Here is a 24,608-nt window from a genome sequence, read left to right as displayed (position 1 = left end):
TGGGCCAAAATACCAGCTACTGTGTGTGCAAACCTGGTAAAGACCTATAGTAAACGTTTGACCTCTGTTATTGCCAACAAAGGTTATGTTACAAAGTATTGAGTTGTATTTTTGTTATTGACTAAATACTTATTTTCCACCCTGATTTACGAATAAATTCTTTACAAATCCTACCATGTGGATTCATGGATTTTTTTTTTCACATTCTGTCTCTCACAGTTGAAGTGTACCTCTGGTGCAAATTACTGACCTCTGTCATCATTTTAAGTGGGGGAACTTGCACAATCGGTGGCTGACTAAATACTTTTTTGCCCCACTGTACGTGTTTGAGTATTATACTAGGGAATCAAGTACTTTTGATTTGAGGCTCTGTTTTTCAGGGGACCTACAGGATTCAGAGCTGTGCGTAGTGACCATGTAACACTAGATAATCAACTGCTGTGTGAGTAGAGTTTTGGTAGCTGTTCTGGACTGTATCGCCATATGGCAGCGGTCCCCAACCCCCGGGCCTCGGACCGGTACCGGTCCGTAAGTCGTTTGGTACCGGGCCTCAAGAGTTGAGGCTCAGGTGTGAAATGTATGGTTTTCAGGGTTTTTATCGGTTTTCAGCGTTATTTTGTTATCGTTTTGATCGTTAACTCGGTTTTCCTGGGTCTTTTCACGTGTGTTATGAATAAATCTTATTTTTTTCGGTACCGGTACTAGTTTTATTTTGTTGTATTTATCCGCGACACATTAAAAGGCTGGTCCACGAAAATATCGTCGGGCATAAACCGGTCCGTGGCGCAAAAAAGGTTGGAGACCGCTGCCATATGGTACTGAAGAAGGTAACAGGGAAGTAAATCCTGCTCCAATCAGGTCTCATCTTATCTTAATGACCTTGTAGTACCATATCACCCTATTAGAGCACTTCGCTCTCGCTCTGCAGGCCTACTTGTTGTTCCTAGAGTATTTAAAAGTAGAAAGAGAGGAAGAGCCTTCAGTTTTCAGGCCCCTCTTCTGTGGAACCAGCTTCCAGTTTGGATTCGGGAGACAGACACTGAAGGAAACTGTTTCCAGGGCCTACTCCGTGGATCGGCTTCCTCCGAGGCGTGGACGTCTATCAGCAGAGAATGTACCTTCACCTATCAGCAGAGAATGTCCCTTAGTCTGTAACACAGTCAAATATATTCTCAAGTAATATTCAAGCATGCCATTCAGCGTGTTAGTACGAGCAGCTCGGGAGCAGCTTGGGAGAACAAGAAAACAGAGACTGCTTTAGATTGTCTTCCCAAAGTGACTCAACTTTATTCACAAGTACAACAGTTTATATAGAGGGTAAAATTCATGAGACAGCAGATTATCAGTTTAAACCAGTACAGACCAAGATAAGGCAGCGTCTTCCTGCCCTTGGGTGAAGAAGCATCCTTTGTGTAGTTTATTAGTTCAGCTACAATTGTGATTATCTCAGCGACATATTTTCAAGGCACAAAACGAAGAGTTCTTACATTAGTGAAATCTGAAACAAACCATTTGGCCTTCAACAGGCGTCTCCTAAAAGATTAAGAAACTAATGTAGCTGAGGGAGTGATCTCTGTGGTATTTCAACCTTGTACCAGCCTGTGATTCTCACACATCAATTCTTGGGTCAAAGAGAAAAATAACTAAAACAAAAGGGGCCTTATTGAATGACAGAGTTTTCCTGCATAATGTCACTATAAAACAATATCCAGTAAATGCTCCCATGGTACTAAAATACCTAACAGACACTATCTCTACTTTTAAGATTAGGCTTAAAACTTTCCTTTTTGCTAAAGCATATAGTTAGGGCTGGACCAGGTGACCCTGAATCCTCCCTTAGTTATGCTGCAATAGACATAGGCTGCCGGGGGACTCCCATGATGCATTGAGTTTTTCATTTCCAGTCACCTTTCTCACTCACTATGTATTAATAGACCTCTCTGCATTGAATCATATCTGTTATTAATCTCTGTCTCTCTTCCACAGCATGTCTTTATCTCGTCTTCCTTCTCTCACCCCAACCAGTCGCAGCAGATGGCCCCGCCCCTCCCTGAGCCTTATTCTGCCGGAGGTTTCTTCCTGTTAAAAGGGAGTTTTTCCTTCCCACTGTCGCCAAAGTGCTTGCTCATAGGGGGTCATATGATTTTTGGGTTTTTTCTCTGTGTGTATTATTGTAGGGTGTACCTTACAATGTAAAGCCCATTGAGGCGACTGTTGTTTTGAGTTGGTGCTATATAAATAAAATTGAATTGAATTAATTATGTCCTTAAATTTCTTTACAGCACTTTCAGAAAGACTGTAATGGAACATATTCCCCACTGCTGTGTAATCAGTTATTCTAAATGTACATTTAGAGAAAAGAGAGTTTTCAGGGAATACTAATAAATCTTCCATTTCTATGCCATATACCAGAACAAGATCCAGAGTATGATTAAAGTGGCTGGTGGGATCTTTTACATTTTGAGAAAAATAAGTTGAGTCTAGTAATATATTAAATGCAGAGTTGAGGCTGTTGTTTCCTTTGTCTGAACTGAGCACTAAATCAGACACCAAGTCTGATAAATCAGAGAGAAACTCTGAGGAAGGGCCAGGTGGATGACAGATAACAACAAATAAAACTGTTTTGGAATTTTCCAATTAAGGTGGACAAAGGTAACAGTCGGGCTTTGTTAACTTTGTCTAGGTCATTAGTTACTTTTGTAATAAGTTAGTGTGCAGGATTGATCTGAGTTCTGACAAGCAGCACAAGCCAAAATTGTTTTGGCAAAGTTACATACCGATTCAATGTCAGTTTTAGTGACCTTTGATTGGCATAACTGGGTGTCATTCTGCCAACATGAGTTATGGAGCATGATTAGTTTTTGGGACTCCAGAGGCAGGTGACAGGTACTGGCAAGTCAAGCGAAGTGTAACCTTGGCAGTAGCTGAAACAAAAGGCCGGGCAATGAGACCATGGAGTCAGACTTTCAGTCAGCCTTGAAGTGAGTCTGGCAAACTGTCAAGTACCTCAGGAGGGGAAAATAGCTTTTTGCTCACAGTGTACATGGTAGAAATGGGGCGCTGTAGATCTCTTCTCATGATAAAGTCAGGCAGTCAAGGAATTATTCAATCTCAGTGACACCATATTAAGATTAAACCATCACTGGGGAATAAAGAAGTGAAGTACCTGAAGGCCCCATTATACCCACCGTAATGATTGCTTCACTCACCGCTGTAACGTTAGCCATAATGGGACCATTATGACTGCTATGTTTCCTGTGTCGCAGTTTCGCACACTGAATTTACATCCTGTGTTGCATTCCACAATCTGTATGTCACTTCAGGTGGCTGTGCACCTGTCATTTTTTGTAACCTGGTGCGTTGTGCTGCAGCTGCTGCAACTGGGTTGAAAACATGAGTCATATTCCAGGACAGAAGCTCAGAGAGATACAGATGTACAGAGGGAGATGTTGGAACAGTTTGTAAACTTGTGAGTTTGTGTCAAAAACTTTGCAAAAAAACATAGCGGCTTCTGGTTTTTAATTCTCTTCTTCCTATATTACTGTGTATTTTCCATAATAGGTGTGAGTGGCACACCTATCATTTAGAAGAATACTGGAGCTGCTTACTGCGCCTTAACGGCAGGTATAAATAGAAGTGACTGTGTGGCAAGACCTCTGAGATTTTCTTTAAGTTTCTCAAGGTTCTGGATGTTGTGGCTGACAGACCTACACAACATTATGTGGGCATCGGGCACCATTATGACCACTTGCCTAATATTGGGTTGGTCCCTCTTTTGCAGCCAAAACAGCCCTAATATATCAAGGCATAAACTCCACTGGACCTCAGAAGGTTTGCTGTGGTTTCTGAAAACAAGATGTTATCAACAGATCCTTTAAGTCCTGTAACCTGGGGCCCGTTCTTCGTACGTCGCTTACTACATCCAAGATCAAATGACACATCCAAGACCAAATCATCGCGCTAACCGTGAGCTCGCTAATCCAGTTCTCCGAACACACCTGCTGTTGACGATTAGTACAGCTGGATGAAGTAATGTGAGATCACTGGGTGTCGTAAAAGGGGCTACGCATCGATAGTAGAAACATTGATCGGCAACCCTCTGATTGGTCGGCGAAAATGTCGAAGGAGCGCGCTCAGTATTTTTCGGCAGAAGAGCAAGAACCCTTGAGTGCGGGATTTCAGGAGTTTCAGAGTTTAATTAAAACGCAAGGGAACACTGCAAAGGCTGCAAAAGCAAGGAGAGAGGGCTGGCAGAAAGTTGCTGACAAATTAAACTCCTAAGTAATTTAATAATAACAATAATAATGGAGTGGATTTATATAGCGCTTTTCAAGGCACCCAAAGTGCTTTACAATGCCACTATTCAGTCACTCTCACATTCACACACTGGTGGAGGCAGCTACGGTTGTAGCCACAGCTGCCCTGGGGCAGACTGACAGAAGCCAGGCTGCCATATCGCGCCATCGGCCCCTCTGGCCAACACCAGTAGGCGGTAGGGTAAATTTATTATATTACACTATATTATATTATATTATATTATATTATATTATATTATATTATATTATATTATATTATATTATATTATATTATATCCTCTTTCACATTAGAGCCACAACAGGACCCACTAGAACATGGGAACAAGTAAAAGTGAAATATAAGAATATTCTACAGAATGGTAATATTTATCACTTATATTGCTTTTCGTCTCTTGGAAAGAGACCCTGAAATAATCTGTTTGTTTGTTCATAACAGCAACCAAGAAAAGGGCAGAGCAAAAAAAGACAGGTGGTGGTCCTGCACCCCCTCATCAACAAGTTGGTTAAGTGAATAATACCCTCACGGGAATATCGATATCTCTCTATGAGCACACTGTCGCGCTGAGCTAAAGGATCCTGTCTATCCCGCAATATACGCTGAATTCTGAAAACTCTCCTTATCAATCTTGCACCTTCCGCAATGGGTGGCTCGCGTATACGGACAGGACATGGCTGCGACAGGCTTCCCAAATCCACCTTCGCTTTTATAGCCGTGGTCTCTCATCTTGATTACACAAAGTAATTTACAATTACTACTCTGAAATATGAATTACATCTGTAATAATCACATACATGTAATAGAATGTTAATAGTACATTTCCCTTTTTTAGGAAATGACCTGTATGTATCTGTATGGAATCAATAAATGGATCAGGTGCTGCATTATGTTTAGTTACATTGATGTTTTTTATTTATGGTGAAACAGTGATGGAATATCGCTGTTGCTTTCGTATAAATGAAGCGGACATACCTGCGTGGCCGCGATCTAATCCTGTTTACATAAAGTAAACCTGCTCCCGAGCAGGTTTACGCTTACGGCTCTGTTGCTATGGCAGCAAGTCCCAGATGAGCTTCGGGGAACCGAGCGATCCAAGATCACGCGAAATCTTCAACAATCAAATCCAGCTAACCTACTTAGCGAGGTACGAAGAACGGGCCCCTGGAATTTGGAGGCCAAGTCAAGTTTTCTTCTCTAATATATTCCACCCACCAGGAGGTGCCATGATGAATAGTTATTCAGTGTTATTTACACAGCTGATTGGTATATAGCGCACACATATTTCAGTATAAATACATATTTTGAACATATAAATGGTATGAATGAATAGGAATATGTTAAAATAATGTAGAGGAGGAAGCCTTTAATAGTCAGTTTGACGGGGCCTGCAGAATTTAGGTTAGGTGGCCTGAATGCCTCACCAGACATTACACCTTTGGTTCTATACTTTACATCTTTCATTGTCCTTATCTGGTCTTTAAGTCTAACGTTATTTACCGTTTCTGGGTCCAAACTCCACTTCAGGTCCCAAAGTCAACCCAACACTGGAAAATCTGTCCATTCTATCAGCTATCAGGGCTAAACTGCCAGGCATCACACATGTAGCTTCAATTGTTCTTCCTCGTTTTAGTTCTGAAGGCTGATGAAAGAAAAACATATGAGATCATTGTTATTTTAAAGTGCTGAGATGGTACAGATAAGCCCTAGTGCTCTAATCACTATCTGCTGTTGTTTTCACTGATTAGTTTTTATTAAACCAACTTAGGTGCAAACTCAGGTGTGACTTACAGATTCATTACATTATCATATTAATGTACTTCTACCTTAAATTATGTTTATGCTACATCATTGTGACGTTGGTTACATCTCTTCCACCAAAAAAACAACCACGATGTAGTTTTTTTCCTTTCAAATACAAATTCAAAATGAGAGTTCACTGTCTTGAAGGCCATCACTGCCCTGCCATAATGCTAGCTGAGCTACACTGGCGCAGCCTTTGACCAGCTGGTTGGACTCTACAAATTGACATTATCATCACAGGCAAAAAAAACATTTCTGTAACACGCAGACAAACGGATGCATTAGTATCAATAAGACATAAATGATTTAATGTGTTATCTGTCAAACATGCTTGAACATTTATAGCATTTCCATGCAGAGGCTCTTAAAGGAAGCTTATTTTCAGCATGACAAATAAGCTTTTCAAACCACAGGCTACATTTCCTCTTTTCTACGTGGCCCAGTTAGAAATCATGAGATCTCTCAGTGATAAAAATGAGCCTGCTGGAGAATAGATGATGAACACAACCAGAAGAACAAAGATATTATTCTGTATTGTCATCTTTGTACTTTGATATTTTACTATTACTTGAATAAAACATAATCACTGTATTTCTTTGCAGGTCTATATTTTTCTAAAATAGCCTCCTGTGAAGCGCAACAGATTAAAAAAAATTATTTTTAGCGTGAATCTTTTTAGTAAAGCGACCTACTACCGATCATTCCCCACCAATCAGTTTTACCTCTAAATTGGTTTTATTTGCATTTATTTATTAATTTATATGTAGACTTCATCAGATAGGTGCATCAGACACACAAAGAATGTGGGTAAAGAGGACGAAAGATTTGATGACATCAGATGAAATGAGCACTTCACTCATGAGAAGAGGCTGAGGGAAAGTTTAAAAACAGCCAACACTTGTGTCTTTTTCTGAAACAGCAAAGATCCTGCACAACATTTGCTTAACTGTATCCCACACACATGACACACACATTTTTAAAGGGGTAGGTTGAGGTACTAAAGAAAAACAGTGATGCATTTTTTTTTTTTTTTTAAATGAGCTCATTAATTCAGCGCTCTCATAGTGTACAAAACTCAGCCTTAAGGCTGAAGGACAGGTCTCTGTACAGCACTGTCAAAGCCAACCTTAGGAGTGGCATCAAAAGCCCCTGTTCCTTTAGTACCTACTCGGATCAAATCTCCACAGCTTGGACTGTCCAGTTTTTCATTACAATCAGGTACTACCGAATGTGCATAGCCTTTGTCATACTAATGCATCATAGCATCCCATGATGTAATTAGTATGTGACATGAATGCTACAACAAAGGTTGATGTCGAGGCAAGGATATAGCTGCTGCTCTGTCTGTAGTGTTTTGTCAGACTCGGGGGCCACAGTGCTGTTTTTTTTGTCATAATTTCCCTCTTTGCCAGGTTTCAGAAATGGTGCTTTTGATTTTTGTGAATGAAACGCTTTCATCACTCATCCAGTGATGCCACTGAATAGCCAATCGGTGGCATGTAATCTGAGGACATCACATTTTAAGTACCTGCTCAGATAGCTTGGAACCCCAGCTGAAAAGGGATAAATAGGCCAAGGAAGCCTACAGGGGTGCATATTGACTCACTATGCACAAATCAGCATTACACAAAAGTACAGACTGGACCTCCCCAGTAAAAAAGCTGCTTAGCATAACGTCAGAGCAGTTGTCACTTCCCATTATGTCGATCGCTTTAGTTCATTTTGGAGGGTTGTAAGCTGTTTTAAATGACATGAGTGCCTTTAAATGATGCTTTTTCGGTGGATTCATGCGCAACACTGAACAGCTGAAACATGTACTCTCAGTCTGACACACAACAACACACTTTATTTATATCACACTTTTATTAACAGAGTTACAAAGTGCTTTACAGAAAGAATTTATACATATTAAACATCAAGTAAAATGGTTAAAAACATAAAAACAGATCTACAGTACATTAAATTCCATTAAAATTATTATATAATGGTAGTGAAACAAGCAAAACACACTGCGCGATCCTTTCTGAAGGAAATATAAACTCAGGCTATCAGGATCATTGCTTTGAATTCAAAATATTCTCCTTTTCACTCAAAGTGACTTTGAGTTTTTAAGAGACTTTAAAGAGGAAAAAAAGAAAAGAAAAACAGCTAAAGAGCTGCTGTTAAGATTTTAGAGCTGAGGCTGAACTTGTATTGACATATTGTAGTAAGAGGTCTCCTCTGGGTCACCACGTTGCCCTGTTGAGGTGATCAAATGAAAGCATTTCAAAACAAACACCATCTGTTTTGTCCACAAATGCCTTTATTATCAGTGAGAATAATTGCCAATGTATATTTTGCAGACCGTTGTGGGAACAGTTTACCCTGCCCGGTATAGGGCTACCGGGGTCCCGCCCTCGAGCCAGGCCCGGGGAGGGTGCACGAGGGCGAGCATCTGGTGACCCGGCCGGGCACAGCCCGAAAAAGGGACAAGGGCCCATTTTCCCACAGGCCAACTACCTACAGGGGGCACAGTAGGGGTCGGGTGCAATGTGAGCCGGGCGGCGATCATGAGCGGAGGTCGTGGCGGACCGATCCCCGGCTACGAAGAGTGGCAATTAGGACATGGAATGTCACCTCTCTGGTGGGGAAGGAGCCTGAGTTAGTGCGTGAGATTGAGAGGTATCGGCTAGATAAAGTCGGGCTTACCTCAACGCATGGCTTGGGCACTGGAACAAGCCTCCTGGAGAGGGGCTGGACTCTGTCTCAGTCTGGAGTTGCCCCTGGCGAGAGGCGGCAGGCTTGGGTGGGTATCTTGGTATCCCCACAGATTGCTGCTGGTATGTTGGGGTTTCTCCCAGTGGACAAGAGGGTTTGTTCCCTGCGCCTTAGGGTCAGGGAACAGGTCCTGACCGTCATCTGTGCTTATGCGCCGAGTGGCGGTTCAGAGTACCCAGCCTGTTGTCCTACTGGGAGACTTCAATGCTCATGTGGGCAATGACAGTGAGACCTGGAGGGGCGTAACTGGGAGGAACAGCCTCCCGCATCTGAACCCGAGCGGTGTTTTGTTATTGGACTTCTGTGCAAACCACAGTTTGGTTATAACGAACACCATGTTCGAACATAAGTGCACGTGGCACCAGGACTCTCTAGGCCACAGGTCGATGATTGATTTTGTAATTGTATCACCAGACCTGAGACCATATGTTTACTTAGGTAAAGAGAGGGGCTGAGCTGTCATAACCACCTAGTGGTGAGTTGGATCAGGTGGCAGGGGAGGACGCTGGACAAACCTGGCGTGCCCAAACGTACAGTGAGGGTGTGCTGGGAACGTCTAGCAGAGGCCCCGGTCCGCGAGATCTTCAACTTACACCTCCGGCAGAGATTCAACAGCATTCCGAGGGAGACTGGGGACATTGAGTCCAAATGGACCACGTTCAGCACCTCTATTGCGGAAGCAGCTGCACTGAGCTGCGGCCGCAACGTAGTTGGTGCCTGTCGTGGTGGTAATCCCTGTCCAAATGGTGGACACAAGAGGTGAGGGGAGCCACCAAGCTGAAGTCCTACCGGGCTTGGTTAGACTGTGGTACTCCGGAGGCAGCTGATAGGTACCGACAGGCCAAGCGGAACACGGTGCGGGCAGTGGCTGAAGCAAAAACTTGGGTGTGGGAGGAGTTCGGAGAGGCCATGGAAAAAGACTTTTGGACTGCCTCGAAGAGATTCTGGCAAACCGTCAGGCGACTCAGGAGGCGGTCCTCTACCTGCACTGTGTATAGTGCAGGTGGAGTGCTGCTGACTTCGACTAAAAAAATTGTCAGGCGGTGGAAGGAATACTTCGAGGACCTCCTCAATCCCACTGGCACGTCCTCTGAGACGGAAGCACAGTCTGGGGGCAAAGGGGATGACCCGCCAATCTCTAGGGGCGAGGTCACTGAGGCAGTTAAACAACTGCTTGGTGGCAGAGCCTCCGGGGTGGACAAGGTCTGCCCCGAGTTCCTGAAGGCTCTGGATGTTGTAGGGCTGTCTTGGTAGACATGCCTCTACAATGTTGCCCTCAAGGATACTTGAAGGTGCATGGGAGTTTCCCCAACCAGTCTACATGTGTTTTGTGGACTTGGAGAAAGCATTCAACTGTGCCCTTCAGGGGGTCCTGTGGGGGGTGCTCCGGGAGTATGGGGTGTCTGGCCCATTGCTATGGGCCATTCAGTCCTTATACAACCGTTGCAAGAGCTTGGTCCGCATAGCCGGCAATAAGGCGGACTCGTTCCTGGTGGGTGATGGGCACCGCCAGGGCTGCCCTTTGTCACCGATTCTGTTCATAATTTTTATAGATAGAATTTCTAGGCATAGCCAAGTGGCAGAAGGCTTTAACTTGGGTGGTCTCAGGATCTCATCTCTGATTTTTGCAGATGATGTGGTTTTGTTGGCTTCTTCGTGTGATGGCCTCCAGCTCGCCTTGGAACGGTTCACAGCCGAGTGTGAAGCGGTGGGAATGACAATCAGCACCTCCAAATCTGAGGCCATGGTCCTCAGCCAGAAAAGGGTGGAGTGCCCACTCCAGGTCGGGGACGAGTTCCTGCCCCTAGTGGAGGAGTTAAAGTATCTCGCCGCTGCACCTCCACATCGAAAGGATCCAGTTCAGGTGGTTTGGGCATCTGACAAGGATGCCTCCTGGGTGAGGTTTTCCGGGCATGTCCAACTGGGAGGAGGCCCAGAACATGCTCCTCCACATTGAAGGGAGCCAGTTCAGGTGGTTCGGGCATCTGACAAGGATGCCTCCTGGGTGAGGTTTTCTGGGCATGTCCCACTGGGAGGAGGCCTAGGACACGCTGGAGAGATTATATCTCTCGGCTGGCCTCGGAACACCTTGGTGTTCGCCCGAACAAGGTGGCTGGAGAGAGGGAGGTCTGGGCTTCTCTGTTTGGGCTGCTGTCCCCGCGACCCGACCACGGATAAGCGGAAGAAATTGGATGGATGGATACAATTTGTATTTCAAATCTCACATTTTGTACACTCACTTTTCTTGTTAATGACTTTGAGCTGAATCACTGATGTGACATTGGTGTAATCCCCTTCTGCTGGACCTGAAATAATAATTTTAATCACTTTCATGTTAAACACAGCTATTGTATAATCATCCAGCTTGTATACTTTACCATTTTCAGTGTTTCCACATCTTCTGACTGCCTCATAGACAGAACGAACACCTGCAGGTCAGAGAAAATCAGTCACCTCATGTCTGTGATACTAATTTAAACACAAATATTCTTGCAAATAACATTTATATTAAAAGCTGCAGACGGTGTAATAAGTACAGTCTTGTTGCAGATAGCGTCACAATATTTGAAACTACGTGAAAAACTAACCATGAAGAAGAGAGGAGGATGGTTGCTGCTGACCATCCTGATTGAGCGTCTGCTCATTAGCAGTACCTTATTAAAAATGTAGGGGAAAAAAGACATTTGAACCTCATGATGCATTTGTGTCTTTGAATGATAAAGAGTTTGTAGTAAGTAAAGGAAAAGGTCTCACTGTTGGTCATTCTGCAGCGATACAACAAGAGCAGGAGAATAATAATGAGAGAGACTCCACAAACCAGTCCAACAATCAACCACACAGGAGATGAAGAGCTGTCAGCTCCTGACACAGTTACAATAAACAATAATTAATTATTGATAAATTATAATTATATAAATAAATACTTTTATGAAATGGAGCCAGGTGACTGCGAGACTTAAATCAGACAATCTAATGTTCATTCTCAGTCATCAGACGTGTTTAGAAAACTCCATCAAATGTTTTGATCCTGCTCACCTTTAACTGACATCCAGCTCTGTGCTGACTCTCTTCCTGAGTACTGACACTTGTAGAAACCTTCATCAGACTTTGACACTGCAGAGATCTTCAGCTCCCCTCGGGGATCATTTTGAAGAAGTTTGTCATTGTGATAGAAAAACACATTGGAAAGTATTTTTTGTGTTCTCAAACTGCAGGTCAGACTAACAGAAGCTCCCTCAGTCACAGGATGAACAGGACTCACCAGGATTGGACCATTACCATCATCTGTGAAACAATCACACATATTGTTCCAGTCACATCAGCTGGTGCACACTTTGAGAAAAAGCTGACAGACAATAATAAGAACAGATTGTACAAATGCTTTTCATCATGAAGATCTGATCTTGGATATTTAAAATCTACGGTATGTGTCATATTTGTTTTACCACATAATTACTCCACATACAGCAAAGCTGGGACAAATGTTCATTTGATGTCTAAATCATTCAGATCCATGAAGTAAATGTATAATAACATACTCTGCACAGTGATGTTGACTGCACTGCTGAAATCTCCTGATCCAGACTCACACCAGTACACTGCAGTATCTGACTTTGATGTGTTGATGTCACATGTGGATCCAGTCATTCTCCTACAGTCAGAGAGTCGGCCGTCCTCAGAGAACTTCCTCACTCTCCACTCAGTGAAGTTTCCCTCACAGGTCAGTGAGACAGAGTCAGAGGTGAAGTGTTGCACTCTGTCAGGACTCACTGTGAGAGACGCTGCTGAATGAACATCTGGAAACAACATGCAGTGAAGAGACAAAGCTCACAGATGTTAGCATTCAAAATATCACAGTAAAAATACTACTTTATCTTCTGAAGATCAGTGAAAATATTTTAATTAAGGTATTTGGTCAGTCAATCAGTGTTTACACATTAAAAAATCTCATAGTTGTTAAAGCAACAATAACTTTATACATACAATAATACAACATTAAATGAAGTCACTTGCACTGAACCATCTGGGTCTCTCAGTAATAATCTCGGGCATCATTAGAAGCTACTTGAAGTTTTTGTAAACCTGCTTTCCTGTAGTTTGTCCACAGTGTGCAGTACACAGAGGTGTACAGTATGCGCTACACAAATCTTCACACTATCCGAATGCACTAAATCTGTGTAAGAGAGTGTTTGCTTTTGTTTACATCATTCAGCCAACAAATGTCTTCATCATCTGTCATGTGATCTGTACTAAGATGTCCAACATATGTAAATGGACTGATTCTTATATAGCGCTTTTCGACTCTCATGGAGTACTCAAAGCGCTCTATACAACATACCTCATTCACCCAATCACACCCATTCTCACAAGCACTTTATCTATACATAGTGCTTTCTAAGTACATTCACACTCCGATGGATGCATTGGAGAGCAAGTTGGGGTTAGTATCTTGCCCAAAGATACTTGACATGCAGACTGGAGGAGCCAGGGATCGAACCACCAACCTTCCAATCAGTAGGTGTCCAGCTCTACCTCCTGAGCTACAGCCACCCTGTGACGTTATTACAGATCAAAGATTACAAACTGACCTGCAGACCAGACAAACTTTGGTTGACTGTGATCAGTGTGATACTCTGGGTCTCCTCTTCCAGCTCTGCACACATATCCTGCTGTGTGTGTCTGTCCATGAATGATGTAGGAGTCCTGTGCAGTCCCACTGCCATCAGGTAGCAGCTCATAACTGGAGGATTTCTCTGATAGATCAGGAACAGCTTTATACCAGTAGAAGCTCCATCCTGCAGACGGATGTTCAACCTCACAGTTCAGAGTTACCGAGGCTCCAGGACTCAGCCATGATGGAGACACAGTGAGGACAGGATCTGTTCAACAAAGATTTTCTCTCAATGTTTCGTCTCTTAACTCTGAATTCAATGTCACAAAAAATATTGACTCACAATTGGAGATTGAGTATCAGAATTTCAGGAGTGAAACCATGCCTCCAAACAGGCTCCTTCCAGCTCTCATCTATATAGGTTCCCCCAGTTCCACAAGCGGTTCATTCTCATTTACGTTCCCCACACTCCCTCCCCTTTTCAATTCAACTCCTTTGCTTCTATTTAGTACATGGGGATCTGTCATGCCCGGGAAACGCCGGGACTGGCATTTATTCATTTGTTCGGCAACATAATACCCTATAAATTCTATGAATGCATAGTTCAAATGCTATAATAAGACCATTTGAATTTTGAAGCATAATTTGAAGCAAAACAAATTTTTTTGATCAGTAATAAGAATGTAACCCAGTTAATTCTGTATTGATGTTTTGGGGGGGGGGGGGGGGGGGGGTATATTTATATTTTTATGATTTTTTTATTTAAATGTATTATAACTATACTTTATTTTTATAAGAAGGATACAATTAGGACTGTACATCAAAACAAAGTCACAATATATTAATTTATAACTTTCAAACTGTAACTGTAAGAGTTTTAGTAAAATGTGCGGTATTTACTTTTACATAACAGTGTCCAAAAAAAGAAGGCCATATTGTCGATTGCAGTTCATCCATCCATCCATCTTCATCCGCTTTATCCGAGGCCGGGTCGCGGGGGCAGCAGCAAAAGCAAAGAGGCCCAGACCTCCCTCTCCCCAGCCACCTCCTCCAGCTTATCCGGGGGAATACCAAGGCGTTCCCAGGCCAGCCGAGAGATATAATCTCTCCAGCGTGTCCTGGGTCTGCCCCGGGGCCTCCTCCCGGTGGGACATGCCCGGAACACCTCACCCAGGAGGCGCCCAGGGGGCATCCTTGTCAGATGCCCGAACCACCTCAGCTGGTTCCTTTCGATGTGGAGCAGCAGCTGCTCTACTCTGAGCCCCTCCCGGATGGCCGAACTTCTCACCCTATCTCTAAGGGAGAGGCCAGCCACCCTTCGGAGGAAGCTCATTTCTGCCGCTTGTATCCGCAATCTCGTTCTTTCGGTCACTACCCACAGCTCGTGGCCATAGGTGAGGGTAGGGACGTAGATCGACCGGTAAATTGAGAGCTTCGCTTTTACACTCAGCTCCCTCTTCACCACAACGGACCGGTGCAGCGTCCGCATTACTGCAGCTGCAGCCCCAATCCATCTGTCGATCTCCGGCTCCCTTCTCCCATCACTCGCGAACAAGACCCCGAGATACTTTAACTCCTCCACTTGGGGCAGGAACTCGTCCCCGACCCGGAGTGGGCACTCCACCCTTTTCCAGCTGAGAACCATGGCCTCAGATTTGGAGGTGCTGATCCTCATTCCCGCTGCTTCACACTCGGCTGCAAACCGTTCCAGTGCGAGCTGGAGGCCCTCACCCGATGAAGCCAACAGAACCACATCATCCGCAAAAATCAGAGATGAGATTCTGAGGCCACCAAAGCGAAAGCCCTCCGCCACTTGGCTGCGCCTAGAAATCCTGTCCATAAAAATTATGAACAGAACCGGAGACAAAGGGCAGCCCTGGCGGAGCCCATCACCCACCGGGAACGAGTCCGCCTTATTGCCGGCAATGCGAACCAAGCTCTTGCAACGGTTGTATAGGGATCGAATGGCCCGTAGCAATGGGCCAAACACCCCATACTCCCGCAACACCTCCCACAGGACACCCCGAGGGACACGGTCGAATGCCTTCTCCAAGTCCACAAAACACATGTAGACTGGTTGGGCAAACTCCCATGCACCCTCAAGTATCCTCGAGAGAATAAAGAGCTGGTCCAGTGTTCCGCGACCAGGACAAAAACCGCATTGTTCCTCCTGTATCCGAGGTTCGACTAGCGGACGAACTCTCCTTTCCAGCACCCTGGCATAGACTTTCCCCGGAAGGCTGAGGAGTGTGATCCCCCTGTAGTTGGAACACACCCTCCGATCCCCCTTCTTAAAGATGGGGACCACCACCCCGGTCTGCCAGTCCACAGGTACTGCCCCTGATCTCCACGCAACATTGCAGAGGCGTGTCAAACAGGACAGCCCTACAACGTCCAGAGCCTTCAGGAACTCGGGGCGGACCTCATCAACACCAGGGGCTCTGCCACCAAGGAGTTGTTTAACTGCCTCAGTGACCTCGCCCCCGGAAATTGGCGGGTCATTCCCCTCATCCCCAGACTCTGCTTCCTCCTCGGAAGACGTGTCAGTGGGATTAAGGAGGTCCTCGAAGTATTCCTTCCACCGCCTGACAATTTTCTCAGTCGACGTCAGCAGCGCTCCGCCAGCACTATACACAGTGCAGGTAGAGCACCGCTTTCCCCTCCTGAGACGCCTGACGGTTTGCCAGAATCTCTTCGAGGCAGTCCGAAAGTCTTTTTCCATGGCCTCTCCGAACTCCTCCCACACCCGAGTTTTTGCTTCAGCCACTGCCCGAGCTGCATTCCGCTTGGCCTGTCGATACCTGTCGGCTGCCTCCGGAGTCCCACAGGCTAACCAAGCCCGATAGGACTCCTTCTTCAGCCTGGTGGCTCCCTTCACCTCTGGTGTCCACCATTTGGTTCGGGGATTACCACCACGGCAGGCACCAACCACCTTGTGGCCGCAGCTCAATGCAGCAGCTTCGGCAATGGAGACACTGAACATGGTCCATTCGGACTCAATGTCCCCAGTCTCCCTCGGAATGCTGTTGAAGCTCTGCCAGAGGTGTGCGTTGAAGATCTCGTGGACTGGGGCCTCTGCTAGACATTCCCAGCACACCCTCACTACGCGTTTAGGTGCACCAGGTCTGTCCAGCGTCCTCCCCCGCCACCTGATCCAACTCACCACCAGGTGGTGATCAGTTGACAGCTCAGCCCCTATCTTTACCCGAGTGTCCAGAACATACGGTCGCAGGTCTTTGATACGATTACAAAATCGATCATCGACCTACGGCCTAGAGCGTCCTGGTGCCACGTGCACTTATGGACACTCTTATGTTCGAACAGGGTGTTCGTTATGGCCAAACTGTGATTAGCACAGAAGTCCAATAACAAAGCACCGCTCAGGTTCAGATCAGGGAGGCCGTTCCTCCCAATCACGCCCCTGCCACTCGGCACATAAGCGCAGCTGACAGTCAGGACCCATTCCCCGACCCTAAGGCGCAGGGAACAAACCCTCTCGTCCACCGGGAAAAACCCCAATGTACCGGCAGCAAGCCGAGGGGATATTAGAATACCCACCCCAGCCCGCCGCCTCTCACCAGGGGCAACTCCAGACTGAGACAGAGTCCAGCCCCTCTCCAGGAGACTGGTTCCAGAGCCCAAGCCATGCGTAGAGGTGAGCCCGACTATATCTAGCCGGTACCTCTCAACCTCACGCACTAACTCAGGCTCCTTCCCCACCAGAGAGGTGACATTCCATGTCCCTATTGCCAGTCTTGGCAGCCGGGGGTCAGTCCGCCAGGGCCTCCGCTCCTGGCCGCCACCTGGCACACAATGCACCCGACCCCTATGGCACCTCCTGCGGGTGGTGGGCCTGCGGGAGGATGGGCCCATGTCTCCTCTTCGGGCTGTGCCACCAGACGCTCGCCCTCGGGCACCCTTCCCGGGTCTGGCTCCAGGGCGGGGCCCCGGTAACCCTATCCCGGGCAGGGTAAACTGTTCCCTCGATATACTTTTCATAAGGGTCTTCTTTGTCTGGTCCCTCACCCAGGACCAATTTGCCATGGGAGACCCTACCAGGGGGCAAAAGCCCCCAGACAACATAGCCCCTGGGATCCCTGGGACACACAAACCCCTCCACCACGATAAGGTAGCGATTCAAGGATTGCAGTTCAGACTTCATTAAAGCCCCTTTTCCATTAGTACCTACTTGGATGTTAGTACATAACCACTAGGGGTGCAACAATACTCGTATCAACCCGTTCGATACAGTGCTTTCGTTTCAGTACCCATATGTATCGAACAATACAACATTTTTTATTTATTTATTTTATTTATTCTTTTCTTCTGACGATGTTGTCTGTGTTGAGAGCTCAGTGGATCTGCATTCGACTACTCCGCCTAGGCTGCACTGTCGAGTGCAGATCCACTGAGCGCAGCACAAACTAGCAAGACAGAAGTTAAGCTCGTTGCAACATGGCAACTGCCTCAATGCTACCCGAAACTGAACCTCCCCCACCCTCATTCAGATCTGGCGTTTGGAACTATCATGGTTTTCATGTGAAGCATGACCCTGATGGTAAGCGAGTCATGGACAAAAGTAAAACAGTATGTCGGATGTGCCACGCAATGCTCAATTTGTGGGAACTAGTGCGTTAGCGCAGTTAGCTTGTTAACATGTTGACGCCGTCCAGCCCCATGCACGGGGCGATCCGTGGTAGCTTGTTAACGGAGATTTGCCGCGTTATGGTGTTAATGTCATTTTAACAAGATTAACGCTGACAGCACTACTGGGAACACAACGAATATGACTGCACATTTACGCCGACAGCATCCTAGTGCAAAGACAAGTGGAAGCAGACAAAAACAACAAGCACGCATGCTGCAAACTTTACCCAAGTCATTTAGACAGCCGTTAGCACATGATTCTCCTTATGGGGACCTGATATATTTAATATGCTGCTGAGAGTATAGCCCAGAAGAAGTGTATAGTATAGCTTTTATTTTGGAAAGAGCCATTTCTCTGTAATAAACTCTCTTTTCCAAAGATGAGTGATTTCTCGATCAGATAGATTTTTTTTTATTTTGTTGTTTCAGCAACATTCAATTTAAAAACTGTACTTTTGAGTTAAAATATATATTTATAATTTTAATAAATGATAAATTAAAAAGGCATGAACATTTTTTGTATCGAAAAAATATCGAACCGTGACACCAAAGTATTGAACCGAACTGTGAATTTTGTGTATCGTTGCACCCCTAATAACCACGCAAGTTAGGTAGTACTAGATCGTAGTGGAAAACCAGTCGATCCGAGTTGAGTCGTGGCAATCCATGGCAAGTCAATCTGAGAAGGTACTAATGGAAAAGGGGCTTAAGTGAAAAAGCAGTGTGTGTTGCTCATGAGACCAGACTCTTTAAGCCAGACCTGAAACCTCTAAGATTCATTTCAAAAACAGATAACATGCTAAAAGAAACTGAAGCAACTGCATCATATGTTGGTGCAACAACTAGTACTGCACATGTGCAATAAAAATAATAAAAAAATAAAGAAGAGCTGTCAATGGATTTAGCTTTTGATGAAACATCTCCAACTTACATGATACAGTCAGTGTGATGATTTTACTCCACTGTGTTAAGAAATATCCCATTCTGCCCCGGCAGCTGTATTCTCCACCATCAGACTCAGTAACTGTGATGATTCTGTATTCATTGGATGTTGGAGGTGTGTTTAACTTGTTTTGTCTCCATTCATACGTCCACTGAGCTCCTTCACCTCCCTGAATCTCACATCTGACAGTGACTGTCTCACCGCTGTATATCTGAGGCCAGGATGGCTGCAGGGTCACAGTGGGCTTACTGGGAACTGTTCACATAAGAATGATCCAGTTAGGAGACAAACAGAAACATAAAAACTCTGCCATTATTAACATAAGATTAGAGTGACTGCAAAACAGTTGATTCACAGACAAAATGTTTAAACATGAAAACAAAGTCACAACATTACAATTTCTGTAACTGTAACACAACATTTTTTGTAAAATGTACAAGTATATACTTTGTACATGCGAGGGCTATCAGGCCCGCTATGTAGGGGTGTAGGAATGTACAAGTTGACGACTGAGAGATGGATCTGGGTCCATGACACCCCCAGTGCAATTAACCCTGGCACCAACAACTATAAAAATGTCTTCACCTGTCTGGCTGATGCAGGTATGGAAGAGGGGCTCCAGGGTTCCAGTTCAAGAAACGGTGGCTGCCTAGAGCACACTGTGCTGTCAGACATTAACACAGCCTAGCACAATTTCCCTCTAATTGTCTATACCCAACCAGATAGTCAGGGTGCCCCTAACACAGAGTAACGTGGGTTATAAACATCAAACAGTTATTTTTTAAAGAACGTGAAACTTTAATTTGTTCTGCTGGCCCCTTTAAATCTCAACCATCCATCAGTCACCATGGGCTCTGAAGATCATGACAGGCACGAAACAAAAATACAAAAAAAAAAGACATCATGACAGTTAAAAGAAAAGATAGGTTCAATAAATTGGACAGGCGATGGTGTTCCCACTGTTGTAAAACCCTTGCTTATGCTAGCTCAGAGGAAGAGAGTTCCACAACCTGCTCTGTTTCCCTTACTCAGCCTTGCATGCTGTATAACAAGTAGGCCCTGATCCCGTGACCTCAGGGACCTGCTAGAGACATAGGGCTGTTACCACAAGGTTCCTGATAGATGATTTAACAAATGTCGAAAGGGACCAAGAGCATTCATGATCTTACAGAGAAATCTGTCAGATACGGCTACAAAGCACAACGGCAGTGGTCCCCGAGTCTGACGGAAAGCCATAGACCGAGCAGCAGGTATATTCTTGCCTCAATGTCCACCTTTCTTGTAGCATCCATGTTGCAGCATGCTTGGACACGTTGCTTTTTTTTTTTTTTTTTGCCTGTCCCATTTGGTTCTTTAGCCATCAGAATTGTTGTCTGAAGACCAACAAGGATACCCAATGGATTTACTTTGCCAAATGGATCATCGTGGTATTGCCGTATTGGTCCATTTGGTCGATCTTTGTTTTTATTATTTATTATTGGACACGTTGCTATGACGACAACCACAACCAGGTTAGGGAGTACTAGATTTTTATGGAAAACCAATCAGTCGAGTTGTGGCGTTCCATGGTGATTCGATCCGAGTAGGTACTAATGGAAAAGGGGCTTTTGTCTCTGGGTGACAGAGGTTATGAAAAGGCGGCACGTTCACATACAGCTGAATGAAGTAGGGTGTTGTTCACTTTGTTCTCTGCGTCAGGTTCGTAGAATGTGCCCAAACTCAGGCCAGCAACGGGCAACACAAAGGTACGTTTTTAGATTTCGCCTGCCTTACCCAGACAGGACACTTGAGGCAATATATAGCAGACTCGACACGTTGCACACACGCGCCCATATATACAGTTAACATCTTTTATTGATATTCTTGTGTTGGAATAAGTCTGCTTTGCATAATATGAACTTGGAGGTTAACAAGCAAATCAGTGTGGGTAAACTGAACGTTAATGAGTTTAATAAAAATGAACATATAAAACTTTAGATTGTCAGTCTAGAAACATACATGAAGAGAGCCTGCAGCCATGTGAATATTATGCTGCTCATTTATTTTCTTAATAGTTGATGCTAAAATGATTCAAATAAACTGAAGGCTTGTAATGATTTTTTTCTCTGAGAACCACAAGGGCTCTTTCAGAGTGCACACTTTGTCACAATGACACTGAAGTTCTTCTATTTTCTCATTTCCACCTCTCCAAGTCGGAAAAAGAAACAGACAAACAGCAGAGATCACATAACTTGATCTGTCTCAGTTTGGCAGAAATAAAATAATTAAACTCACTGTTTTGCATAACTGTGTCGTCACTGCTGTCCTCTGTGTAGTAAACTGGATCTCCTCTCCCTCCTCTGCAGTGGTACAGACCTCCTTGTGAGACACTAATAACTCTGTTTGCTTCATTTCCTCTCATGAGCTGAGCTTTAGAAGAGACTGAATCACGTCTGAACCAGTCAAACTTCCAGCCAGCAGAGCCCTCCACAGAGCAGCTCAGTGTCACACTGCCCCCTGCTGGTATGATTGAACTTTGTGCTGTCAGTGTGGCTCTGGGTTTACTTGCTGTTGATGTTACAGGAAAAGAAAAACATTGTCACATGATTCAAGAAGAAAAGTGTTACAATAATGATCAAGCTTATAAAAACCTCACTAGATAATTTAGCTACTAGCACCAAATACGAAACAATTATCCTGCAAGTGATGAAGGAAAATTATTTGTCAAATGGTAAAAACTAAACAAATAAATAAATACAAAATTAAATAAAAGTCATCAGGTGAAAAGAATGAAGTGTGTGTTAGTTGTGACATCCATCTCTTTAACTAAAACCTGAAACCTCTGAGGATTTGATAAAACAGTTATTAAAAGATCTTCGACTCACTTGAAACTGTCAGTGTGACTGAATCACTCCACTCTGTGGTTTCATGCTGTGAACTTTTCATTCTGCCCTTACAGCGATAGTTTCCACTGTTGGATGATGAAGCAGATCTAATCCTGTATTCATTTTGATTTGGAGCTTTTATCATGCTGTTTGCTTCCCACTCATAATCCCACTCAGTGTCTCCTCCATGGATCTCACATCTGACAGTGATCGTCTCTCCTCTGTATATCTCAGACCAGTTTGGATACAGAGCCACAACAGGCCTGATTGGGACTGTTAATGTTCAAGAAAGTACAATGAAAACACATTATTATGAAAAAGTTTAGCCATCATCTTATGTAGTGCTTTGTAGGAAGTTAAATTTAAATTTACCAATAGTGTCAATCCTGACGAACTGGCTATACTCTGAGGAGTATCTTCTACTTTTCCCTCTGCACCAGTAGAGTCCTCCCTCTGAGACGCTGATTTGGTCATTTGACAGAACAATTGCATCCCGTAGTCTTACAGGTACACCATACTTCTCTTTGTACCAGTAGTATTTCCATCCAGATGATGATGATGGGTTCACAGAGCAGGTCAGGGTCACACTGCCCCCTACTGGAACAGCTGTGTTATCAGCTCTCAGTTTGGCCTTTGGTTTATCTGCAGTTCAGTTTAGAAAAAGAACATAAAAGTAAATGGCTGAATCCAGACAATTTAAAGAGGTCCTGTGCTGGCCCATGTGTGGATTACCTCTGCCAAACCTGATCCGGGCCACCAAAGGGCCGTCATTCTTTGCACCAGTCAATCAGAAGTGCCAGCTTGATGCTGGATCAGGGGAAGACCTGTTTTCTATGGGCCTGGGCCACATAAACCAAACCACAATTGGGCCAGATATGGCATGCCATCACATAGACCAGGGGTCGGCAACCTGAGGCTCCGGAGCCGCTATAGTCCATATAGTCCATATAGTGCGGCTCCGCGTGGTTTGGGAAAATAAATTAGAAGTATTTAGCAGAAGTGTATTTTTTTATGTTAGTTCTTTTTTTCTCTTTTTTTTTAACTTGTAGTTCTTAATTGTAAGATTATTGTGATATTGAAATAGAAAAATAAAATTATATTTTATTATTTTTTCATCGCTCAAAATAAGCGTCATACCCGCTGAAACGACATGCATTTATCGTGACTTTCAACCCCAGGTAGGCCAATTATGGATCTTCGGATCCACATTATGTCAGCAGCTCCACCGTGAACTATGTTAAAAACAAACACCGCTCACAGATGACAGCTTACAGTCCTGCGTAAAGATGAAAGTGACTTCGTACAGCCCCGATTTGCAGACGCTGTGCGCAGAGGTTCAGGAGCAGAAGTCCCATTGTAAACATACCACGGCAGACCCTGCGATGTTTCCATGAACACGCTTTTCAGCATCTCTTTCTTGATCACTTTTCACACACGGTTGCTGTACACATACAGCCGGCTGTAGCTTTTCAGCTCACAGCCCGACACACACCAACAACAGCATAGAGAGCACAGACGTTAAGGCGGCGAGGCGTGATTGCGGGTGCCGCTCAGGTGCATCCTCCTCCCCTGCAGCAGCGCTTCAGACCACGCCCCGCCACACACATTAACCAGGTAAAATACATATTTAGGCAGAATTTTGCAAATATCTATTTTCTTTTTTTTTTTTTGCAGCATAGTGCTTTTTTTCCAATTATTTTTTAAAAGTCAGGTCAAGGCTCCAAAAGCCCAAAGGTGATATAAGGCTGGCGGCTCACAACAGTTTTTGTTTGCTACACGGATCATTTTAGTTCACCTGGGTGTCTTTCCTTTTGTTATATTTCTTTAAGAGTTCAAAATGTGTTCATTACATAAATAACATGTAAGTTTCTCTGTAGCACTTCAAGGATTTCACAAGCAACACACCTTAGTTGTTCACACAAAGCATAAAAGTAAAAAACAATATATACAGTGTTATCTTCATTTTAGATGTCAACAAGTATTTGCGGCTCCCACTGTTTTCGTTTGCGTGGAAACCGGGTCCAAATGGCTCTTTGGGTCTTAAAGGTTGCTGACCCCTTACATGGCCTGGCCCATATCTGGATGACATACATCTTATCATGCCAGAAGTCAACCAGCAGTGCCGGCTTGATACCAGATCCGGGCCAGACCTGCCTGCTATGTGGGTATGCTTTATTAAAAAGGAAAGTTTTAAGGCTAATGTTAAAAGTAGAGATAGTGTCTGTCTCCTGCATCCAAACTTTGAGCTGGTTCCACAGAAAAGGGGCTGAAGGCTCTGCCTCCCATTCTGCTTTTAAATACTCTAGGAACCACAAATAAACCAGCAGTCTGAGAATGAAGAGGTCTTTTGGGGTGATTCGGTACTATAAGGTCTCTAATATAAGGTGTGAGAAGACTGGTTTTAGAGTCGATTTTGGATTTAACCGGGAGTCAGTGAAGAGAAGCCAGTATAGGAGAAATGTGCTCTTTTTGCTAGTCCCTGCCTGTATCACTCGCTGCAGAATTTTCATCCACTGAAAGTTTTTAAGGGAGTAATCACCTTGGATTTATCCAAGAAGCCAGAATGGGAGAAGTATGCTCTCTTTTAGTTTTCAAGTTCAGACAACATATATGATACAAACGGGAAGAAAGAAAAATTCCTCACCTTGAGCGTTTCCATGGATGACTGTAC

The 24,608-nt window shown here is 44.4% G+C and overlaps 1 protein-coding gene across 1 annotated transcript; it reads right to left on the bottom strand.

Annotated features, from left to right (window-relative positions):
- Nucleotides 1-8,068: 8,068 nt before the first annotated feature.
- Nucleotides 8,069-22,708, bottom strand: LOC146714587 (Fc receptor-like protein 5). The gene is made up of 11 exons (XM_085452618.1): nt 22,681-22,708; nt 22,310-22,579; nt 21,348-21,620; nt 19,062-19,328; nt 13,461-13,751; nt 12,411-12,668; nt 11,908-12,156; nt 11,626-11,733; nt 11,460-11,525; nt 11,250-11,300; nt 8,069-8,352 (listed from the first exon to the last, which is right to left on the bottom strand). Exons 1-11 carry the CDS (start codon nt 22,706-22,708, stop codon nt 8,285-8,287), a joined length of 1,929 nt encoding a protein of 642 aa, XP_085308744.1. The 3' UTR covers nt 8,069-8,284.
- Nucleotides 22,709-24,608: the final 1,900 nt, after the last annotated feature.

The sequence above is a fragment of the Copadichromis virginalis genome, linkage group LG3 (genome assembly GCF_057382275.1).
Source record: "Copadichromis virginalis isolate Kocher_CV1m ecotype Utaka linkage group LG3, C_Virginalis_male_GT1.1, whole genome shotgun sequence".
NCBI lineage: Eukaryota > Metazoa > Chordata > Actinopteri > Cichliformes > Cichlidae > Copadichromis > Copadichromis virginalis.
The sequence above is the reverse complement of the archived record's forward strand: the minus strand, read 5'-3'. Positions and strand labels throughout refer to the sequence as shown.

What these genes read in the sequence shown, in the direction of transcription:
- LOC146714587 (XM_085452618.1), bottom strand. Translation starts at nt 22,708, where the DNA reads ATGACGGCCCTTTGGTGGCCCGGATCAG. An exon ending in CGACACAGTTATGCAAAACA is followed by an intron (nt 19,329 to 21,347) that starts GTGAGTTTAATT and finishes TTATGTGAACAG; the next exon opens with TTCCCAGTAAGCCCACTGTG. An exon ending in TCGCTGCAGAATGACCAACA is followed by an intron (nt 11,526 to 11,625) that starts GTGAGACCTTTT and finishes ATTTTTAATAAG; the next exon opens with GTACTGCTAATGAGCAGACG.